The 22,760-nt window shown below is 32.2% G+C and overlaps 1 protein-coding gene and 1 long non-coding RNA gene across 4 annotated transcripts in view; one reads left to right on the top strand and one right to left on the bottom strand.

The window, feature by feature from the left end:
• Positions 1–6,447: 6,447 nt before the first annotated feature.
• Positions 6,448–22,760, bottom strand: part of LOC126744448 (juvenile hormone esterase-like) — a 34,469-nt gene continuing 18,156 nt past the window's right edge. For both annotated transcript variants that reach the window (XM_050451880.1, XM_050451879.1), the window contains exons 6-10: positions 13,728–13,912; positions 13,511–13,667; positions 13,258–13,451; positions 7,040–7,187; positions 6,448–6,970 (exon numbers count right to left, since the gene is read on the bottom strand). In XM_050451880.1, coding sequence (XP_050307837.1) covers positions 6,660–6,970; positions 7,040–7,187; positions 13,258–13,451; positions 13,511–13,667; positions 13,728–13,912 — 995 coding nt within the window. In that variant the 3' untranslated portion in view covers positions 6,448–6,659. The remainder of the gene's footprint in view (positions 6,971–7,039; positions 7,188–13,257; positions 13,452–13,510; positions 13,668–13,727; positions 13,913–22,760) is intronic.
• LOC126744449 (uncharacterized) lies at positions 15,729–16,869 on the top strand. 2 transcript variants are annotated; one of them, XR_007663185.1, is made up of 3 exons: positions 15,729–16,047; positions 16,126–16,259; positions 16,316–16,869. It is a non-coding gene; the product is annotated as an uncharacterized LOC126744449 (long non-coding RNA). The 2 variants fall into 2 exon arrangements; XR_007663184.1 differs by having other exon boundaries at positions 15,729–16,055.

Here is a 22,760-nt window from a genome sequence, read left to right as displayed (position 1 = left end):
TTGTGACAGTATTTTTTACAACTTCTTGCAAATGTTATAAATCTGAGGTAGCATGGTAAATTCGAAAAAAATTCTCTTCTTATCTGTCATCTTAAGCTGGATGGCCTAGATAAAAAACTTTATGCAGTCCTTACTTCTTTCATTAGTAATATGAATATTTTTTATCTAACATATCGTAAAATATTCTAGGTTTATAATAAAATAGGTCACTTACGGCGTTACGATGATAAAACTGCATTATTTATCACCAACTGTAAATACTGATAAACGATTTAAAAGTAGACAAAGTACTTATTTATATATTTTGCAAAAGATATGTTTTGTACTAGTGTACATATTAGGAATAGGAAGGACATAAAGTATTATTTAATTTTGCTAAAGTTTTATGTAATATCCCAATTGTAGTTGAGTATTTATGTAAATGATTTAAAGCTAGTAGATGTTACGTATGTAAATATATTTTTTTAATAATAAATGCATTAATTAATTAACGCTTATGTGAAAAAGTTCTAAATTGGCTAGTATATTATAAGTTTTTGAAGAATCATGCCTGGCAGCAAAAATAAATGGATTTCGCAGCTATAGATCTAGCAGCAAATAGTAGATAGATCTATTTCCCATAGCCTAAAAGAAAATATTTATTTAACTTTTTTGGAAAATTTTAATTTCAATAAAAGTAAAAAAAATAAAGTGAAAAAGAAAAATTGAGAATGGACCGTCAGTCTGGTAAATCATTATTGGAAACTCAGAATCTACGAAAGCTAGCAAAACCGTTAAAGAAGCAAAGGCTTAGAAAATATTATAAGCAACTGCACGTGATGTTACTTTAGAAAATTTTTAGAACAGTATCATCTTGTTTGAACCATGAAATTAGCAAAAAAATAAAAGAAGAAAAGTAATATTGCAATTTTTGTTTTAAAGGTGAAAGTAAATTTATTAAATTAGTCTTACCAGCTGACACAAATTTAATAGGATAGTAATCATTAAATACTATTTTCGTTGTAGTTGTTTATTAGTAAAATTTCGTTACGTTGGGAATTTGTACAGGTCAGATACAGAGCATCGATCTAACACTTAAGTGTTATCATAGAGCTGGTTGGTAGCGTGTGTATGTGTTGTTAGTCTTGCACTATTCAGATCTGATGATGCTCCACTCTTGAAGCAAAATATGTAACCGTTTTTGACCGTTAAATTTATTTTTTGACCTTTGAGACCGAGACTTTGTGTTTTTTCTTTTCTCTAAAATCATATTGGGGTCTATTTGAGCGAAATAGACGAATTCTTTTAATAATGGTAATTTCGTAGAATCTAGGTCAAATAGAGCGCAGGTTATAGCTGAAAATTATAAAATAAGCAGAATGCCAAATATTTATGGTATGTTTTTTATCCCGCATGTATAAGCTTAAGAGGTACACTATCCTATGTCAAATATGGCCGATGAACACAAAACTGAAGTTATTTTTCTGCCCTATGTAGATTAAATAAATACATAAGTGTACTATTATGAGAGTGTTACAGGATTAATTACGCTTTAGACGGGATCTGGAGAATCCTAACTTTTATTCATTTGGTTAAAATATTTCAAAATTACTTTGTTCTAAATTTTTCTTTCAAAACTTTATAAGTACGAGACTGCTGACTGAGACACCCACCATAATTACAATTGCCTTCGACTCTTAATGGAATTCGCCAATATTTTTCATTGAACCACTATCAATATTATCATCATTTTAATTATTTGTTATTGTTTACAATATGCTGTGCATGAAGAAGATTTCACGGCAATTGAATTGGTCAACCGGTTTACTAAAGCGGACGCCAGTGGCGCCGCGTGTCGAATTATTACGATTTGGCCCGTATTTGTACATTCTAATAGGCACTCTATGGTTTACTTATTAGTGATCTATGTATGCGGTTTGGTTGGGCCCTTAGCGGCTAAACCCATAAAGTAACGAGCGAAGTTCCTCAATCTCCGGTCTTGCGCCCAGGCGTCCTTTGGTCTACTACTTAAGCAGTTCCGCGACGCATCTGGGGGCTCTTTTCCAGCTCCTGCGTCTGTCAGAGGTGAACCGGGCTGTCCGCTGTGACGGAGAGAGATTAATGGTGTAGTAAAATAAATCTAATATCATCTCTCTCCGCTAGCACATTTTTATTTAAATTAATACTAAAAACTCAAATTCATTAGTGTTTCTTCATTTTCAACCAAATAAGTAACTATATTTATCTTATAATTATGTAAATTAAAACACTTCAATGTAACGCCTTATTATGTAATGCTTCCGAAGTGATCACTGACGAATTCAGGTACCTTTGGGTTATAAACTTATATATATATTATATCTTTTATTTATTTTTGTTTACATTTTTAATACCATCATGTATATTTACTTGAATTTACTTACCATATAGATTTTGTTTGCCTTACAACTTTAATTGACTTATTGTCTCTGATCAAGTAAGATGTTAACCTTAATAAACACCCTATTTAAATTATATAAAGGTGTTTTACTACTGAGTGAGTGAGTGTGACTGAGACAACTGACCATACAGAGAACCCACGAAGCCGGCCTGATAGGTTCTTTTTTTTTCATTATTTAAGTTTAACAGGGTTTCTGGAACCTATCAGATCTAGGGAGTTGTTCTTGTTGTTTAGAACCTTTAAATCAAGACTGTCGAACAAACTCAACTCCCTTGAAATAGTCCCTGTAAGTCCCCGGTTAGTCTTGCCGGACTATTATTTAATGTCATAACAAGAGGGTCTCAAATGATGCGAACTTAAATGAAGTTCTTTTTATGAATAAAGATATTCCAGTCAACACTAAGTATACTTGATGTTAGAAGAAAGAGTAAATACATTTTGCATTAACAAAAAGTATCCGACACACTCACTTACAAGATTCAAATAACTTGACACATTGCCAAGCGAAGTAACATTCCTCAAATTCGTCGTTTCAAAGCTCATGGTTTTTAGACTCTAATAATTCTTAGTGGATTACCACGAGGTCCATTAGGTTACCTATGTACACAATAGCCTATTACACCGTTATTTAATTCAACTTATTTGTGTGCTATTTGTTTTATAGCTTGCTCTTGATCATCAACAATTTGTCTAATGATCGATGTTTGCCAGATATATGTATTTAAAAAAACTTATGTAAAACAAGCAAAGCTTATGTAAAATTGATAGGGCAATAAATATTTTGCCATTAGTTAAAGTAATCATATTAAATCTATTTAAAAGAAGAGCCTGAGATGTTTCTTTTATTCAATAAAGTCTATCCTGTTTGAATGCCAAACAATAATACAATATTTTAATTTTGAGCTTACAAAATAATTAAATAAGACTTTAGAAACCTTTAGATTTTTACATGCTCCGTAGTTTTTTATTATGAATCCAAGTTACCTTAAAGCTAAAAGAGTAAGTAATTTGAAATGTTCAAGCTTGCTCAGAAGTAATGCCAATAGTGCATCTTATTACTTCATGAGAATTAATTTGATAAAGAGGTTTTATTATATTCTTTTTTCTGGAATGAGAAACTATAAAAAATCTAAAATTTTTAAAATTTATTTGTCGATAAGTTATTTGGCATCACTCTTTCATTAAGTTCAACTGACATTATAGTTGTTGACAATCAGAAATAGTAGAAACCTGACAGTAGATTTTTAAGGACTCAGCACGCAGGAACTTCTGCTATCTAAGGCATTCTGCTAAATCACTTATAAATAACAAAAATAATAAAGGATCCAAATTTTTGTCCTGAGAAATTCCTGATTTAAGAACAGACTTTGAGAATTTAAATCTTATTGGTCTTTCAGATAGTTAAAATCAAGGAAGTTTTATAAGTTTTCTGAGAATCTTAAATATTTCAACTTTTGTAATAAAACATATAGGTCGATTTGATCAAAAAATGAAATGCCTTTCAAAAATCAGCATAAATTACATCGACTTGTCCCTGATTAGCAAAAGTGGAGCATTTCAACTGAGAAAGACATCCCAAATTAGTGATGTATGAGCTATTCTTTATAAACGCATGTTGGTTAGAAGAAATAAATAGGTTTATTTGAGAGTTAATTTGATTGTAAATGAATATTTCGATTACTTAAAATAAATTACAAAAAAAAATAGCCTTATAATTAAGTAATTTGGATTCATTTCCCTTTTTAAAAACTGGTGTAACCTGATCAGTTTACCAAGTTATTCGAAAATCCTAGAGATGATAGAGAGGTTGGAAAAAAAGCATAGAGGTGCTGTAAAGGTCTGAATGCAGTCCTTAACGATAAATATGGGAATCTGGTTTATACCGGCAGTTAGTTATTTTTATTTTTAAGTTTTTTGAGGCAGTGATCAGATCACTTCTTTAGTTTTAGAAATATCAATGGTTTGATTTGACTTGATTTTTGGTTTGATTAGAAGAACTGGTGTAGGTTCAGGGTTTGATTCTAGTTTTTCCTAAGAATATTAACAAATTTGAAAGATATAATCTATTCTATGTTTACGGTAATTTTTGTGTGCTGTTTCTTTTTGATTTATTATTCATCGCCTTATTCTAGCAGAAAGCATACCTTCTACTTCTGCTCATCTTGTATAGTACAGTTCCTTAAAACAAATTATAAAATATCAATATTAAAGTTTAATTTTTACTCACAAATTGGTGAATATACAAATCGTTAGTACTATTCATTATATCTAGTGCGCATAACTGGTACTGGTTACGTTACCGCGGTTTTAGGTAGCCATCTGCACTTTGAGACTGATTAACCAACTTTTCAAAATAAAAAAATATTCCTAATAACAATGAAAAAAAAGCAACTTGGCAGCGTGAAATGCCTGATATATTTACAATGCATGTATCCAATGTTTCCACTTTGTGTTTTTTTTCCTAAATACTTTTGCATTGTGTGTGAAGCTAGCATCCAATCAATATCCAGCAACCAAGATCAAGAACGCAGCATATGTCGTTTGCCAGGAACCTATTTATAGTCCGCGTCCGCTGTTATTTAATCGTTATAATGCCTGCATCTCCTAGAATTTTCAAGGAATTTTAATAATTTTTTCTCCAGATTGATAAATAATTAAATTAATTTATGGTAGTTACAAATCTCTGCAAACCAAGAGTTTTTTGTAAAAATTATTTAAAAAGACAAATGTTAAAGAAATGAAAAAGGCTCCTAAAGGATTTGATTTTGTGTATTCAATATTCTAAGGGTACTTACTTACTAAATTAAAATTTTTGGTTTGTAAGTTAACTATAGATTTTGTTATTTATGAATGAATTCATTTATTAATTGTATTATTTTCATATTCTCTGTCACCTCGATTGTATGATTTTCTTCATATTTTGTTACCTTCTTTCTATAGTAACTTACTTGGTAATCTTATGACTTCACCATTTATATTGGTCTCTCATTTTTAATTGTCAATGTTATTCATTAGTTTGTTTGGAAATAATTAAACTCGGTCTTTCATTGCCTGTAACCTTATTATGGTGACCTTATTAGGCAGCTTGGCAGTTGACAGTAAGTTGTTCAGATCAGAGGGAATTACTGTAGCTTTAATTTACCTTATTTTCTTAACAATATAGATTCCCCGGACTTATTTAGTTATGTTATGATTTTTCAGTATAGACCTTTTCCTTTTAAATTAAGTAAATAAACTTTCATCTTGTAAAAAGTCAGTCATTAGATTGTCTGGAAGCGCCATGTTACTAGGTTCTCGACAATACGTAATTTTTTAAATATTTAATTTGTTTTTTTTTTGAGTTCCGGTGAATCTGCATTTGGATTCCTTATTGAAGGAAACACGGTTTGCTTTTTTTTGTTAGAGTTTGAACTTAAGATTTTTAACTTAAAATTTAGGTTTAAATAGGTTTAAGAGTGCAAATAAGTTAATAAAAAGCATTTAATTTCCTTACTATTCCCACAAATGGGATTACGTTGGCAGGGTTAAAGGAGGTCTTACCTTAATATTCGTAGGTGGCGTCCTTAGAACCATTTTTTTTACTTACAGCTTAAAATCACCCAATATTACCGTTTGCAAAGCAAGAGCTTTTACAAATTAGTCATGATATATTATTAAAATTGATATTTTGATTACAAAAATAGTTACAAGACAATAATCGAGTAGTCTTATTTAACAACCAACGATATAAATTAATGATAATTTTGAATTGAGATCTGACATATTCCCAAGTGTTGAGTTTAGTTTATTATTAATAACTAAGCGAAACCTCCTTCAGTAGTAGCATCCTGGAAATCGCGATCACCTCGATTTACACTGTATGTGTTTAAAAAGAGTTTTGAATTAGAAACTTCTTTTTGCAACTAGACTTTAGAAAGTGCATAGACGTCGTACAATGGAGTGGCAGATTGTATGTATACAGTTTATCAAAATCTAAATTTTTACAATATGATGGCAATCATTATGAAACAAGTTACCGAAACACGAAACACAATAAAAATGTGCGATTTTAATTAAAAAAGTAAAATATCATACATTACGTTTTTTTATAAAAAAACATTATTGTAAAGGATATTATATGTTTTAGACTTAATTCACATTTACATAGTCTAAAATATATAAACTATTCAATACTATTACTTAAATATTACAGTACAAACAATTTATTTAAATCACATAAAAGTTCAATTAAAGCTAATAATTACAACTTTGAAACCATAACCCCATTTGAATAAATCTTATCCCAAAACATCATTCGTTCAATTTCAGGATTATACTCGACTTTTAAGTCTTCCCAAATATCCAGAAACGGAATGTGATTGCTTTTAGTCACCGGTTCCCAAATCGCACCCAAAAGTGGATCTTTTACCGGAGTCGGATTTCCATATTTAGCGAAATTTGTCCACATTCGACACACTCTTCTTTGGGTAAGATCTTCAATGCTGTTAGGTTCTGGAATTTGTGTTAGTATTGTTCTGAACAGGTAGCCTAACTCGTCTACGTGACACACACCTTAAATTTAATTAAGGTTAATTAAATATATACTATTATTAGTTGATATTTTACTTAAAACTCTCTTACCAGGTAGTTGGATATCCAAAAGTTGTTTGTAAAAGCAAATATCAGACTCTAGGGATAGTCGGTACATAAAAATTGGATGATTGGAGGTTCTACAATGCTGCCGCACTGACATAAAAATGCCCCTTAGAAATGAGTTGTCCGTAGTAATCTGTAAAATAAAATAGTGCACATTTTTTAGCATTTTCTGTATTTAAAAATATTTTAAATATTTACATTGAAAAAACTACTTTCTAATGAAGTGATTTATTTTTCATAACGTATATAGAAGTGCAACTATGAACTGTGAGATAAGCATTCAATCTACAAGCAAAGACAGAAAATACACTGGTAGTAGAAAATACCAAATTCTGATTTATAAAAAGGTTTAAAGATCCTTTAAGGCATTAGCCTAATTGTACAGGGTGGTGAGCATATAAGCGGGGTAAGAGGCTATATCTCAGAACAACATCGGAACTGGCAACAATAGAACTTTTTTTATTATTATAAAAGTAGCCGTGAGAAAATTCTGGAAATTATTTTCAAGTTTCGTATTTTATTGCTAGAGGGCGAAACTAAAAATAAAATAAGAAAAAGGTCTTTTTTCCCGAAAACTCATATAACCTATACATTTGAGAATACTGTTAAGAAGCCTAAAAAAATCTCTGTCATTTTGGTTTAAGGCTCATTGACCTACGAATGATATTAGAGGTAAGGGAAGCTATTGAATGTGTAATCATTTAAACCAGTATAAATTATAAAGCACTTTTTTCGATTTTAGCAATTTAAAATTTGTTTGCAAGATCAATGTAGTTGTTTTAAATGTCCGATTTTATTACTTCTCTATGAGTATAGCTCCTAATAAAAGAGCTAGACGACGCAATTTGTAATAATTCCAGTTTTACTTTTATTTTACATGAAAAGTTTAAACTGAACAGTATATTTCTAACTTCATATTTGAAAAGCCGATGAAATTTGCAAAATTATTGTGACAACCGGACTATGATATCTTTGCTCGTTTTAAAGATATAGCGAATTCAGCGTTTTTATTTACAGCGTTTTCTCTTACGCATCGAGTCAAAACTTATGTGCGCCGCCACCTAACGTTCGGCCTTAGAATGTCTGATTAACATTAATATATAGCTTGTTGTTAGAATTAATAACTAAATACCAGTGGCGAAGCGTACGAGTAGACAAGGTAGACACTGTCTACCCAAAATTATCCAGTTATTTGTCATTAATTTATCCCGTAATTATTTCATGTAATTGTTGAATTAAAATTAAAAAAAAAATGAACACAGAACGTAGTCGCTATCTTTACTAATATTATATAGTATCTAAACATGATTAATCCGAAGGCGCGCCCCGCTTGCCGCACCGATTAAGATAAAAATACAGGTTTGACACCCAATTAATGTATACGAGCCCCAGGAAGATACATTGATAATTTTGTCTTCCGAAATTTGGAGCATATAACCGAACCAAATACGCATCAAGCAGGCTACAGAGGTCCCGCCGCATCAGCATTCAGCCTATTACCGTTGATTGAATATTTTGGATATACCCAAATATTCAATCAACGCTATTACGTATGCAAAATTTACTCGCGGGAAAGACATTCGAGCTTTTGTCTATCGAAGTCGACCAGCTATTTTATTATGCTGTTGAGGGTTATTGTTTATGGACTCGCTTGATCTGGTCGGCCGCAATACATCTTCAGTTTTGTTTCGTTTTGATGAATTTGCATTTGTTGGGGGCGCGTGCTATAGTAATTTAATAATTAGAATTTTTATTTTTGGGTGTATAGAAAAGTTTTTTTTAGTGAATATTTATGAACGACTGTTCGATATTGGCAATTGTATTTTAGTTGTGTTTTTTTGTAAGTAGTATTTATTTTTATCTATCTATCTTTTAATGCTAGTAGTAATTATTTTTTTCGTTTTTATATCACTACATAATTTTTCTCTTTGAGTTAATATTTCATGCGCTTTCATTCTTTATTTCATTAAAGTGAATAATATTGAATGCACATTTTTTTCTAATTAACGATTTTTATTGTCTACCCGAAAAAAAAAGTTCACGCTTCGCCACTGGTAAATACACAATATACAAATCTGATGTTAAAAAAATACCGTTCATTTTGAACTTTTGAAGTAAAATTACGAATTATTACAATTTATTACCCTGTATCTCAAACTTTTCAAAATGTAAACTATCAACTAAATCTCTAAAGAGGTATCAGTCGATTCGAGCGTGTGTTAAGGTTGACACTGCAATTCGCAACTTTCTTTGCTTTCTGTAAACAACATTGCCAATTTCACATCTGAATAAAATCGTGTCATACTAGCTTATCACTTAAAAATTATGAGGCTGATAATGACCAGAACAGCATGCATGGTCCATTTTGAATGGTGTAAAACATGTAAGATAAGTGCAAGCGAATTATTGATGAATGCAAAGAGAGTCACAACAACAGGATCAAAAACAAACTGCTAAACTGCCCAAATGGAACAAGATCTTTCTGGTCGGTATCGAAAGCCGTTAGTCAAGGATTTGCTAAGTCGGCCTTGCCACCCCTAATAGCAGATAATGGTTCTATCGCGGTAACAGCAAGGGAAAAAGCCAACTTACTGGGTAAACTCTTCGCGTCCAATTCTACTCTGCACTCGCCAGGCAAAACACCGCCATATTTGCCAAGGGTGCATTCATCGATGGGAGAAATTTCGTTTCCCCAACGAATTATAAATAAAATTCTTAAAAGCGTAGACACCAACAAAGCTACTGGACTCGATGGAATTCCAGCCCTAATACTAAAACGTTGTGACTGTTCACGGCATCGTATAAGCAGGGCCAATTTCCAATAAGCTGGAAAACTGCTCGAGTGCAAGCTGTACCCAAAAAGGGTAAGAAGACGATGCCCTCCAATTACCGCCCGATTGCACTAGTTCCAGTAATATTGAAGATTATGGAGAAAGCAGTCAACCAACAACTGTTAAGATATCTGGAATCATCTGGACTAATCAGCGATCATCAATATGGCTTCCGAAAGCTTAGATCCACCGGCGATCTTCTGGCCTACGTCACACACTTGTGGACGGAGGCCATGGAGAAGCACGGCGAGTCCCGCTCAGTCGCTCTTGATATTTCCAAGGCATTTGACAGAGTGTGGCATGAGGGACTACTAACCAAGCTCTCCTCAATCGGCATACAAAACTCATTATTGAATTGGATCAAAAGTTTTCTTGAACAACGAACAATCCAAGTAGCCGTCGATGGATACCTCTCCGACAAATTTAACATTAACGCTGGAGTCCCTCAAGGATGCATTCTATCCCCCACCCTTTTCTTGGTATATATCAACGATTTGCTAGGAACCACTATCAATCCAATCTACAGCTTTGCGGACGATATCACACTTATTTCCACATTTAAGTCCGCCAAACCAACGACAACCGCAAGTTCTCAGAATCTTAGGCAGCAACAAGTAGCTTCCACCAACAACGATATTAGAGCAATCTTGGAGTGGGGCGATAACAATTTGGTCAATTTTAACGCTAAAAAAACGCAGGATGCAGTATTTACGATGAAGACTAACCTTGGTGGCCCGGAGCTGGTTATGGCAGGGAAAACATTGCCAATGAAATCATCTTTACATCTTCTAGGAGTCGAGGTCACCAACAGTGTGTCTTGGCATGACCACGTTGCCGAGGTCGCCAGGGCGGCTTCCAAAAAACTCTGAGTGCTTTTCAAAACGAAAAAACTGTATACACCAGAACAGCTGCTGACTCTTTATAAGGCTCAAATACGCCCTTCCCTCGAGTATTGCTCGCATGTCTAGAGCTCTGCACCCAAGCATAGTTTAAACCTGCTGGATTCTATACAGAAGAGAGCTATTCGTCTTATCGACAAACCAGAACTGACATAGAGTCTAGATAGTCTGGAGCACAGGAGAAAAATGGCTGATCTCTGTTTATTCTACCGTTATTATCACGGTAAGTGCCCCTCTGAGCTGGCAGGCCTGATTCCACCCAGGGCTGTTCCGGCAAGAAGGACGCGTCTAGCAGTTGCGGCTCATCAACATTGAGTCCACCTGCCTACCCCAAGGACGTCGCTGTATCGGGATTCATACAACCTACAGCGATTCAAGATAAATGCCCACAAATATCTTCGCGCAAGCATCACTCCAAGAGTGACATAGGACTTTCCTCTTGTGCTTGTGTATACCATAAAAAAAAGATGAAAATTCGTCATTGGCTTTAAATTAATTAACGGTTAGCTATGCTAAAATTAGATATATACGGAAATTTGATTTTGTTACTGAACAACGTACAAAGTTACCGATTTGTTAAGCATAAACCGCTTTCTGGAGTACAGAGATATTTCAAGATGAACCAATTATCAAAGATACAAGTCTCCAAAACTATGCCTTAATATCAATAATTCTAAATATATTATAAAGAGTGTTTCAACAAGAGCACAAGATTTCAGTGTTCAGTAAAACATGGTTTTCTGTAGCCAAGTATTAAAATATTTTTTGATTTAAAAATTATAAATTTGGGAATTATGTATGAAATAACATATCTTGTAAATGGGTGCTATGGCTTGGCATATGCGTACCCTTTTGACTAAATGTTTAATAACGTTATTGTAGTATACATGTGGTAGTATTTCATTGATACAGTGACTAATTTCAGCTTTTAATGCTTCGATGGGTGCAAGCTTATTGGCATAAACCAATGAGACACAAAAAAATATGTTATCATAACACGATATCGCTTGCCATTCACCTGCATTATCTTCTTTGTTTTCGAAGAAAAACGGTCCAATTATTTCTCCAGACTATAATCCACACTATACAGTGACACATTGTAGACGCATTGCTTTCTAATTAATCATTCGTGGATTTTCTAAGCCCTAAATACTATAGTTTTCCCTACGAATGAAGCCATCGAGGTGAAAATAGGCCTCATCATTAAAGATCCAATTGGTGAATTCTTATGCTTACGCTCTTCATGGTCTGCCGGCAGAATTGTTAAGTCAGTTGGTTTTTGTAGGCATGCAGCTGTAAATCTTTAGTGAGAATTTTCAAATCTTCAATTCTTGTGTTCGATGACAAATTGACGTCTCTGGTCTTTGTATCACACTCTCGCGTACTGCCAACGGTCATTATGTTTTGTCCTGACCAACAGATCAACCTCTACGAGCTCGTGTCGTGCATTTTACAGCACTAACCGAACCAGTATTTTCAAATTTTTTAATTATTCTCTTCACAGTAGATGAATTTGAAATATTTTTTCTATCGACATCCTTTACGAAGAGTGGCAATTAAACTTTCACTCATCGGGATGCATTTGTAAAGTTTCGATCTATTACGTCATAATGATGTGACTATTAAACATGGCGTGGAATACAAATCTTGCGTTCTTATTGAGCCCTATATTATAAATATAAAATAAATTGTTTTATAAATTAATTAAATAATGTTTTATATCAATTTTTTGTTCTTGCTTACTTGCAGTTTTATCTAGTTTTAAGTCATAAGTATGTAATAAGCTATATTCTTAATTATCAACTCTATTAGTATATTTATCTGATGTAAAATGGTTTAACCCCTTGCTGGTTTTAAAAACGTAACCACTCCTCAATTGCACAAGCTTGACCGCTACACTGCTGATTACAGATATCTGAAAGAATATATCTAAAAGGACACCAACACCAATAACTTTTTACGTAAAATTAGAGATTTTTGCAGGTTGCGAAACAATACACTTTTTGATCCTCAATTAAGTAAAATTTAAAGATTTCCTTTTATTAAAATTTTAGAAAATATATGAAACTCTTTAGGTCTCTATTACCACTTACCCAACTCAAATTCTGTATGTTCGCTCAAGAAGATTTATGAGTATGTTATATGCACGCTCGGTCGATGGTGGTCTTTGATTCGAAAATCGGAAAATAGTGAACGGAGATTAAGTGGGGCAGATAAGAGAAGTAAAGAGCAATTTGTTTTGCAGATACACCTATCTCCTAATATTAAAAATTAAGGTGCAATGAGTGAGTTGATTTTTTTGCAGTTGGCGCAAGGCCTTAAGTTACAGAGGAGAGAATGAAATTGCTTTGCCTAGTCATAAAAGTCATAATAAAATCTCACCTCATAAGTATAGTTAACATATGAATAGTAAATTAACTAAATATGATTTACTAAAAATGAATTAATTAAATACCCCCGTTTGGATACATACGTCATAAAATTCTTTTAAATGAGTCTCCCTAGAGATGTCGCCGTTTCCGAAATAAAACCTGATTATTTCATCACCCAGTTGTTTAGATAACTGGCTTCCCTTTTCTAAATTTAATAGACCAGGAACATTAAACTCTTTATCAGTCCAGTAAATATAATTTTTTTCTGGCTCAACCATTCCATCTACAATCATGCCTAAAACAAATAAATATTTTCAAAAGCTTTTAATTTCCATAAAAGAACTGAAAAATTACCGTCTCCAGAATTATATCCCATTATCATTGGCACCTTATTATATCTTCCAGATAATAATAGTTTTACAGGATGCTCCGAAAAAAACTTTTGTCCCGTGTATCCAGAGGGCTCTACCACTGCTCCTATGAAACGGTGACGGTTACATTTGATAGTTTTCTGATCTCAAAAATACAATTAATTTATTTTATTAAATATAGAAATTGATATTTTTTTTACCTTATCAATATAATTTTGGGCCCTAAATATTTCTTCTGCAGGAGCATTTGTAAGATAATTAAACAAGTCCTTATCACTAACTTTATCTAGATTAAGCGCTTCGGTTAGCTGATCGACCATCTTATAGCCATATGCCCAGCTGCTTAAGGCAGATCCGCTTTGGCACAGAGCTTTCTGAAAAAGGCCTAAAAAAATCTAATTTAGATTAGGGTATAGATAAAAAATTATTATATTTTAAATACAGTAAAAGATGTGAGAGTGACAGGGCAGATTCAAATAGAGCTCTGGTCTCTTTTGATTTAAGCTACCTATATATGTAGATCGAAAATTTCTTGAAACTAAGAAATAATAAAATAAATATTTATCTTTATCTTAATCTTAGAACATTGAAAGAGGCGTCAAAACGGGTGGGAGGCGCTACTGTAGCAGTTTCAACGGCTTTCACACTGCGGTGCAGAAGGGAGACGGAAGTCACACTATACTATCATTCTATTTATTCGACATGGCTGAAACAAATATAAACATGACCCTCAGCCCGGATCTAGAAAAGATCTAGGGCTTTTCCCTAAACCTTTTTTTCCCTACTACCCTACAGCAGCCTCAATATAGGTTAAGACAAGGTGGCTTAGCCGTAGTAGGTTGAGCAATGAAAGACTACTGGGTGTAGAACTCAATACTGTTTTATTAACAAAAATGAACTTATATTAAAATTTATATCAATCTTAAGATAACAATTCGCGCTAATTATAAAAATGAAGATGAGCAACGTAATTTCAACTATTTGCCAATTACGACCTTGCGAACTTATAACAAGTAGACGCTTCGCGTCTACTTTAGTCCGTGGGGACCAGTAGAAATTTTAAAAATTTTTGTCAGTACTACAAAAAAAAAATCTCCAAAATTATCCAAGGAGTGCCCTAAACACGCAGTGGGGAAGAGACCTGCCGTATCCTCATAAGGCTCTGAGTTCAAACCTTAGCCTCGGCATGGTGCTCTACCCAACTTTTTCTTTTTTTAGTACTTGGAAAACATTAACATCTATAATAAATCCAAAAATCTCATCCATTATTCTCTAAGAGACCAACATACAAAATTGACGAAACACAAAGTCACGGTCTCACAACATGTAATTAAACGGGCTACACGTGTTTCGCTCTAGTTAGAGCATCATCAGGCCTTTAGAAGCCATCCACACACTTATGCTGTAACTGATGATGCTCTAACTAGAGGGAAACACGTGTAGCCCGTTTAATTACATGTTGTGAGACCGTGACTTTGTGTTTTTCTTTGTTTTTCGTCAATCTATAGTAAATACAGAGAGAAAAGGAAAGGTCTTATTATATATTATAATCAAAAATAAATTTCATTGAAATATTACTAACTCATTTCTGGGTATCATGCTTCAGAGAACCATGATGTGTTACAATACGCTCCGCTCTTTAATTTTAGTTTAGTAGAAAATATTCTCAAAACCTACATATATCAAAATTATGTCAGGGTTCTAAAAAATGAATCGGTAATAAAATCGTAAACCAGATCAGCATTGGAAATAATTTAAAAAATTTGCTTTGGTCCGATTGAAAAAAGTACTATACTACCAAATAGTTACATCTATTCTGTAGCAATAAAAGTTATAAAATTCTGTCTATTATTAATTTTAATATTATAAAGTGTATCGTTTAACTCTTAGCCATTATTTATAATTTAATTGTTAATTATGCCTAAAAAAACGAATTAACAACTTTGGTATTGTTTGGAAGGTAAACAGCTTAATTCCTTTATGTAAAGCCACCTTAACATGTTTTTGCATAATTCTGACTCACGTTGGTTGCTATCGGGCTTAAGCCATAAAAGTCGAAGAAAAAAAGAAGAAGACGAAGAGACTTTCACTTGTCATTTCAATATCACTTTCCGGCCCACAAGCATAAACGCCACCGGCAACGGAAGTTCCCAAAATCCAAACAAATGTTGGAAGATATTTTCAAGTCTCCGCATCTTTCTTACTTTCCTATATGAAAATAAAATGTAAGTATCACAATTACACACATACAAGTTTTTTTTTTTAATTCAGTTTCATAATTACCAATTTTTAGTGAATAATCCTGAAATTTATGAAAATACATACATTTTAAGGTTATGTCATAATGTTTTGATTGTTATATTTGATTTTGTTTTTGTTATTTTAGTGGACTACACCAACAAAGGTTATGTGTTTTGCACCAGATTGAAAGCATCATAGCGAAAAACGGACCTGTCATATCTTTAAATTTTCAAAAGAGCCCCTGGAAAAAGAAAAATGAATATCTTTGCCAAGGAATAGGTACTAAGGTATTTTTACTAAATCTTTCATTTTTTTTAATACCTAAATGAGGTAATTTATAAATTTTGTTCCTTGTAGGCAAATGGATAAAAAACCTTCAGTCCATGCATTGGTATGTAATTGTTGACAAAAATACAATGAATGGCCTCACTACTTTTCCACATGCAAAGAGGTTAACCAAGGAGAAATTAAAGAAATTGTCAAAAACCTAGGTAAGTATATACTTCCAACTTATTTTTATTTATTTCAAAGCTTGATTTTTTTCAAGGTAAATACAGAATTGCTTAGTACAAACATATCTATACCCAGTACAAGTTCGTCCACTTCTTTGAAGCATGGTACTTCAAACAGAGACACTGTCAACAATTTTGTAGAAGGTGAGCCGGTGTCAAATTCCAGTAAGGGACATGATTTCAATTTTGCACCAACAGCAGAGCTAAAATTCATTTTGCCGCAAAAAACTGGAGGATGTGAAAGAAAAAAGTGCAGAAGTTAAAATTAAGTTTTTCATATGAGCACATAAAAAATAATCATGACAAAGTTCAGTTGTATACAGGTTTGACATGTAATAAATATTTTTGTAATCTTATTAAGTTAATTAGTTTTATATATTATTTAAATAATAATTGTATACTTCACATAGAATATGCAGAAATTATATGTACATATATAAATTTTTTTATTAAGATAAGGACAACATGTATTAAAGCATAACACATAATATAAACACACACGTAATATCTTCATTAAAAATTATGATTGTATGTTATGTAGCATTAGAGCCTAAAAACATTAAGGAGAATAAAGGTCGTTATTGGCAAATGACAATATTATTTTCTCTATTTCCTACATTTTTGGTGAAGGGAATAGGCTCTGCCCTAAAAAGCCAGGTTAAACCAAGAGCAAAAAAGTTTAGGTCTCATGAGTGTAAGTAAAGTAAACCTTTCTATTAAAAAGGCCATCCAAGATAAAAAAAAATATACTAAAAATATTAATGTTAATTCTTTAGCGACATCTAGGGTGGATATGCTGAATCAACTCATCAATTAATTCACTGTCGTACTGATGAAAGTTATGGCGTATTCACCAAAGTATGCAGATAATCGCTGAATTCAAAATAATTTTATTTGCGTTTTCAAATTATGCTTAAAATTCAAAACTTCTTTTTTTACCTTAAAGGCCATGCAAAACTTAGTAGAAAAGTTTATTAAGTAAATTTTCCACGATTTATACGTGCCACAAGATAAAGGGAAAAGAGGGTCCCATTTATTAGGGTATTGGGATAAGACAACTAGGTTTTTATGTCGATTTTTTTTATTTTCCATTTTTATTTTGAAAAGCAATTGTAATAAAATATAAAAAGAATTAACAGGAAAAGAATCGGTAATAAAAGAAACTATTAACGAATTGAATCGAAGCTATAGAAGCCGAGATATTAGTAAAAATGTGGGAAAAACAAAAGAAAACTGGTTTTTTCCCACGGTACAATTTTTTTTTTTTAAATGATTATTGACAAATTTTAAAGTAAGCCCTAAACTAACAATTTCCAGTAAAAAAACTCAATAAAAAAAAAATTTTTTTTTTGGTCGAAAATCGAAAGGGGTATACCCACGAAAAATTTCGAAAAAATGATTTTTATTTTTTTCTGAATTAACTGTGAGTCTGAGAACTTTTTGTTTCAAACAAAAGTTCTCGGGAATATAACGAGGTATCCGTATGTCAAAACGAATCGGTTCTAGCTATTATAGAATCGGAGAAAATTGCAAAAAACTGTAAAACATAAATATCGAATTATCAAGAGCCCTATGGAAAAATATCAATTTTTTATTTTTCTATCCTGCACTACTTCAGAGTACCTTTAAAAAAGGTTATTACCAATTTGACTCTAAAATGAACAGAAACCCTATTTCTTTGCAATTTTCGATTTTCGAACAAAATCCGGGGTCAAAATGACCATTTTTTCAAAATATGCTCTGAATTTAAAATTTCTTTTTTCTGGTTGAAGACCATTCAAAAACTAGTAAAAAAGCTTAATAGCAAAATTTTCCACGATTTAAAGGAGTGCCACAATATAAAGAGAAAGATTAGGTCCCATAAGAATTCATGTTTGGGGATAAGAAAACCGGGTTTTTTCGTGGATTTTTTTGATTTTTCAGTTTTATTTTTGAGAGCCAATAGTAATAAAGTATTAAAAGAATTGACAGGAGAAGAATAAGAAATAAAAGAAACCATAAACGAATTGAATCGAAGCTATAGAAGCCGAGATATAAGTAAAAATGTGGGAAAAACAAAAGAAAACTTCCTTTTTCCCACCGTACAATTTTTTTTTCCTAAAATGATTAATGGCAAATTTTAAAGTAAACCGTAAACTAACAATTTCCAGTAAAAAAACTCAATAAAAAAAAAATTTTTTTTTTGGTCGAAAATCGAAAGGGGTATGATTTTTATTTTTTTCTGAATTAACTGTGAGTCTGAGAACTTTTTGTTTCAAACAAAAGTTCTCGGGAATATTACGAGATATCCGTATGTCAAAACGAATCGGTTCTAGCTATCATAGAATCGGAGAAAATTGAAAAAAACTGTAAAACATAAATATCGAATTATCAAGAGCCCTATGGCAAAATTTTAATTTTTTATTTTCCTATCCTGTACTACTTTAGAGTACCTTTAAAAAAGATTATTACCGATTTGACTCTAAAATGAACGGAAAACCTATTTCTTTGCATTTTTCGATTTTCGAACAAAATCCGGGTCAAAATGAGCATTTTTTCAAAATATGCTCTAAATTCAAAATTTCTTTTTTCTGCTTAAAGACGACTTAAAAAGTAGTAAAAAAGCTTTATGACAAATTTTTCCACGATTCATACGAGTGCCACAATATAAATAGAAAGATTAGGTCCCATAAGAATTGATGTTTGGGGATAAGAAAACCGGCTTTTTCCGTGGATTTTTGCCATTTTTCAGTTTTATTTTTGAAAGCCAATACTAATTAAATATGAAAGGAGTAGACAGATGAAGAAAAAGGAGTAAAAAAAACCATCAGTGAATTGAATCGAAGCTATAGAAACCGAGATATTAATAAAAAGGTAGAAAAAACAAAAGAAAACTCGTTTTTTCCCATGATACCATTTTTTTTTCCTAAAATAATTATTGGCAAATTTTAAAATAAGCCCTAAACTAATAATTTCCAGTAAAAAAACTCAATAAAAAAATAATTTTTTTTTTGGTCAAAAATCGAAAGGGGTATACCCACGAAAAATTTCGAAAAAATGATTTTTATTTTTTTCTAAATTAACTGTAACTCTGACAACTTTTTGTTTCAAATAAAAGTTCACAGGAATTTTATGAGGTATCCGCATGTCAAAATAAATCGGTTCTAGCTATTATATAATCGGAGAAAATTGAAAAAAACTGTAAAACATAAATATCGAAATATCAAGAGCCCTATGAAAAAATGTCAATTTTTTATTTTTCTATCCTACACTACTTCAGAGTACCTTTAAAAAATTTTATTACCAATTTGACTCTAAAATGAACAGAAACCCTATTTCTTTGCAATTTTCAATTTTCGAACCAAATCCGGGGTCAAAATGACAATTTTTTCAAAATATGCTCCGAATTCAAAAATTCTTTTTTCTAGTTAATGTCCATTCAAAAACTAGTGAAAAAGCTTTATGACAAAATTTTCCACGATTTATACGAGTGTCACAATATAAAGAGAAACATTAGGTCCCATAAGAATTCATGTTTGGGGATAAGAAAACCGGGTTTTTTCGTGGATTTTTTTGACTTTTCAGTTTTATTTTTGAAAGCCAATAGTAATAAAATATCAAAAGAATTGACAGGAGAAGAATAAGAAATAAAAGAAACCATAAACGAATTGAATCGAAGCTATAGAAGCCGAGATATAAGTAAAAATGTGGGAAAAATAAAAGAAAACTTCCTTTTTCCCACCGTACAATTTTTTTTTCCTAAAATGATTATTGGCAAATTTTCAAGTAGGCCCTAAACTAATAATTTCCAGTAAAAAAACTCAATAAAAAAAAAAATTTTTATGACAAATTTTTCCACGATTCATACGAGTGTCACAATCTAAAGAGAAAGATCAGGTCCCATAAGAAGCAATGTATTAGAATAAGAAAAAGTGGTTTGTTTCTTGTTTTTTTTTTTAATTTTTATTTTAAAAGGCAATTATAATAAAATAAAAAAAAATTAAAGAAAAGAAAACGAATAAAAAATTTATCAACTTATTGAATTGAAGCTATAAAAGCCGTGATATCAGTAATATAGTAAAATAATACAAAAAATACACCTTTTTTTGACACCGCATCAATGTCTTTTTTTTCTAAATTGATAAACTATTTATATAAATTTATTACCAATTTAGCAACCCCCACTAAAAGAACCCTAACTAAAATAAAACTATTATTACTATTATTTTTTTTCCAGATATTTATACCTTGTCTTAACCTTTATGCTGCTATTACTATTATTATAAATATTATCTTTCTTGTAAATGTCCTTAAACCTTAAAACACCCTTTATAATACGATTACTATAATTATAAATAATATTTTCCTTATGAAAGCACTAAAACCCTAAAATATGCTGACGATTAATATTACTTTTATTATATATAATATTCTCCTTATTAATGCACTTAAACTTTAAAACACCCTGTAGATTAATATTACTATAATTATAAATATTATTTTCCTTATTTATGCCCTCTACCTTAAAACCCCCGGTATAATTCTATTTCCATACTATTATTATCCTCATAAATGTTCCGTAATATCAATACCCTCTGTATATTTCAAATATATATTTATTAATATTTATATTCATTTTATTTATCCCAGTAATTTATCAAGAAACCGCGTAAAATTGTCCCCATAATACTAATAATATTCATTAATAAAATAACTCATGACGTCACGAGACGAACACGACGCGTTTATAATTGTTGCCAGACATCCTCCATCCTTCTCTCAAACCGCTTTTCCTACTCTAACTCGTAGCGCAAACGGGCCGAATTTGCCGCCACAATACCCCGAAAACCCCGCGCTTACGTCATCTGGCCATGTGCGACTCGATAGTGACGTCGTCCGTATGCCTTTACATTGGGTCAATTTGGTGCTGGACCGCCAACGTTATTGTACCATGAGCTGGCTCCCTGTGTCTCGAGGGTATGACTGGTTGATTGGAACGGCTTATTTTTGGGGGTTTTTCTTAAATAACAGCTCGTTGCGGAAAAACGGTAACATTTGAAGAAAAACGGTTTTTAGTGGATTATAGCCAGATAGTGTCCGGTGATTTCAGAAAAAAAATGGTTTCCGTAGGTGTCATAGGTATGCCGGTATAAAGCGTCAAAGTTAAAAAAAGGTGTAGAGCAAAAACTGCTCTACGTAGAAGACTGTAGACTATGTCGAAAAATAGGATTTAAAAAGTTCTTAAAATGCTGAAAGTTTGAAATTTGTAGGTGCCGCCAATAAAGAGTTATTAAGAAAAGTAGAAAAAAACGGTCAAAAAAAGGCTCAAAAAGGGGTTTATATTTGTTAACACAGCTCACCCCGTATAATACGTAGCACCATGAATAATACCTCTATTTAATCCTAAAGGATTAAGCTTTCAAACGGTGAAAACAAAAAAAATTAAAAAAATTTTTTAGAAGTAGAAAAAAATTTATTTCTCGAAAAATTCACTTTTTTTTTTTTCGAAAAAAAAAAATTTAAGTTTGAGCTCGTTTATCTCGGAAGGAGTTTCTTTTGGAAAAAAATAGTTAAGATAAAAAAGAAAGCTACATTTACGTAGAAAAGGGCTGTTTTATTCGCATTATCGGAAACATTACCGTTTAGGCCCCACGGCCGTTTAAGTCCGCGAGGTACCGCGCAAAAAGTTCAAAATTCATTCACAGAAAAATCCGACTTCTAAAGGGTTTATCTTAAAAAGCGCCCTTTAGGAGCTGCTTTATATAAAGGCCTTTAACGTCAATGAGTTTCAGAAAAATCGGCCCGGTCAGTTTTCCACAACGACTTAATCAAATTTTTTTCGTCAAAAAACCGTTTTTTGCCACGCCCACCCCTTCGGGGTGGGCGTGGCGAAAAATTTTTTTCACCGTTATATACTCTCATCCTTCCTACATATAACGGTAAAAACCCGAAAGAAAAATTCGCCATAGAAAAAAAGTTATTAGCGTTTTTGTGTCGAAAGTCGGAACCTCCGCCAATTTTTGTCGGTGCGTTCTTACAATACGCGAAGCGTATTGTAACAAGTAGACGCTTCGCGTCTACTTTAGTCCGTGGGGACCAGTAGAAATTTTAAAAATTTTTGTCAGTACTACAAAAAAAAAATCTCCAAAATTATCCAAGGAGTGCCCTAAACACGCAGTGGGGAAGAGACCTGCCGTATCCTCATAAGGCTCTGAGTTCAAACCTTAGCCTCGGCATGGTGCTCTACCCAACTTTATCTTTTTTTAGTACTTGGAAAACATTAACATCTATAATAAATCCAAAAATCTCATCCATTATTCTCTAAGAGACCAACATACAAAATTGACGAAACACAAAGTCACGGTCTCACAACATGTAATTAAACGGGCTACACGTGTTTCGCTCTAGTTAGAGCATCATCAGGCCTTTAGAAGCCATCCTCCACACACTTATGCTGTAACTGATGATGCTCTAACTAGAGCGAAACACGTGTAGCCCGTT

This window comes from Anthonomus grandis, chromosome 14, assembly GCF_022605725.1.
Source record: "Anthonomus grandis grandis chromosome 14, icAntGran1.3, whole genome shotgun sequence".
Lineage (NCBI taxonomy): Eukaryota > Metazoa > Arthropoda > Insecta > Coleoptera > Curculionidae > Anthonomus > Anthonomus grandis.
This window is presented reverse-complemented; position numbering and strand designations above follow the sequence as displayed.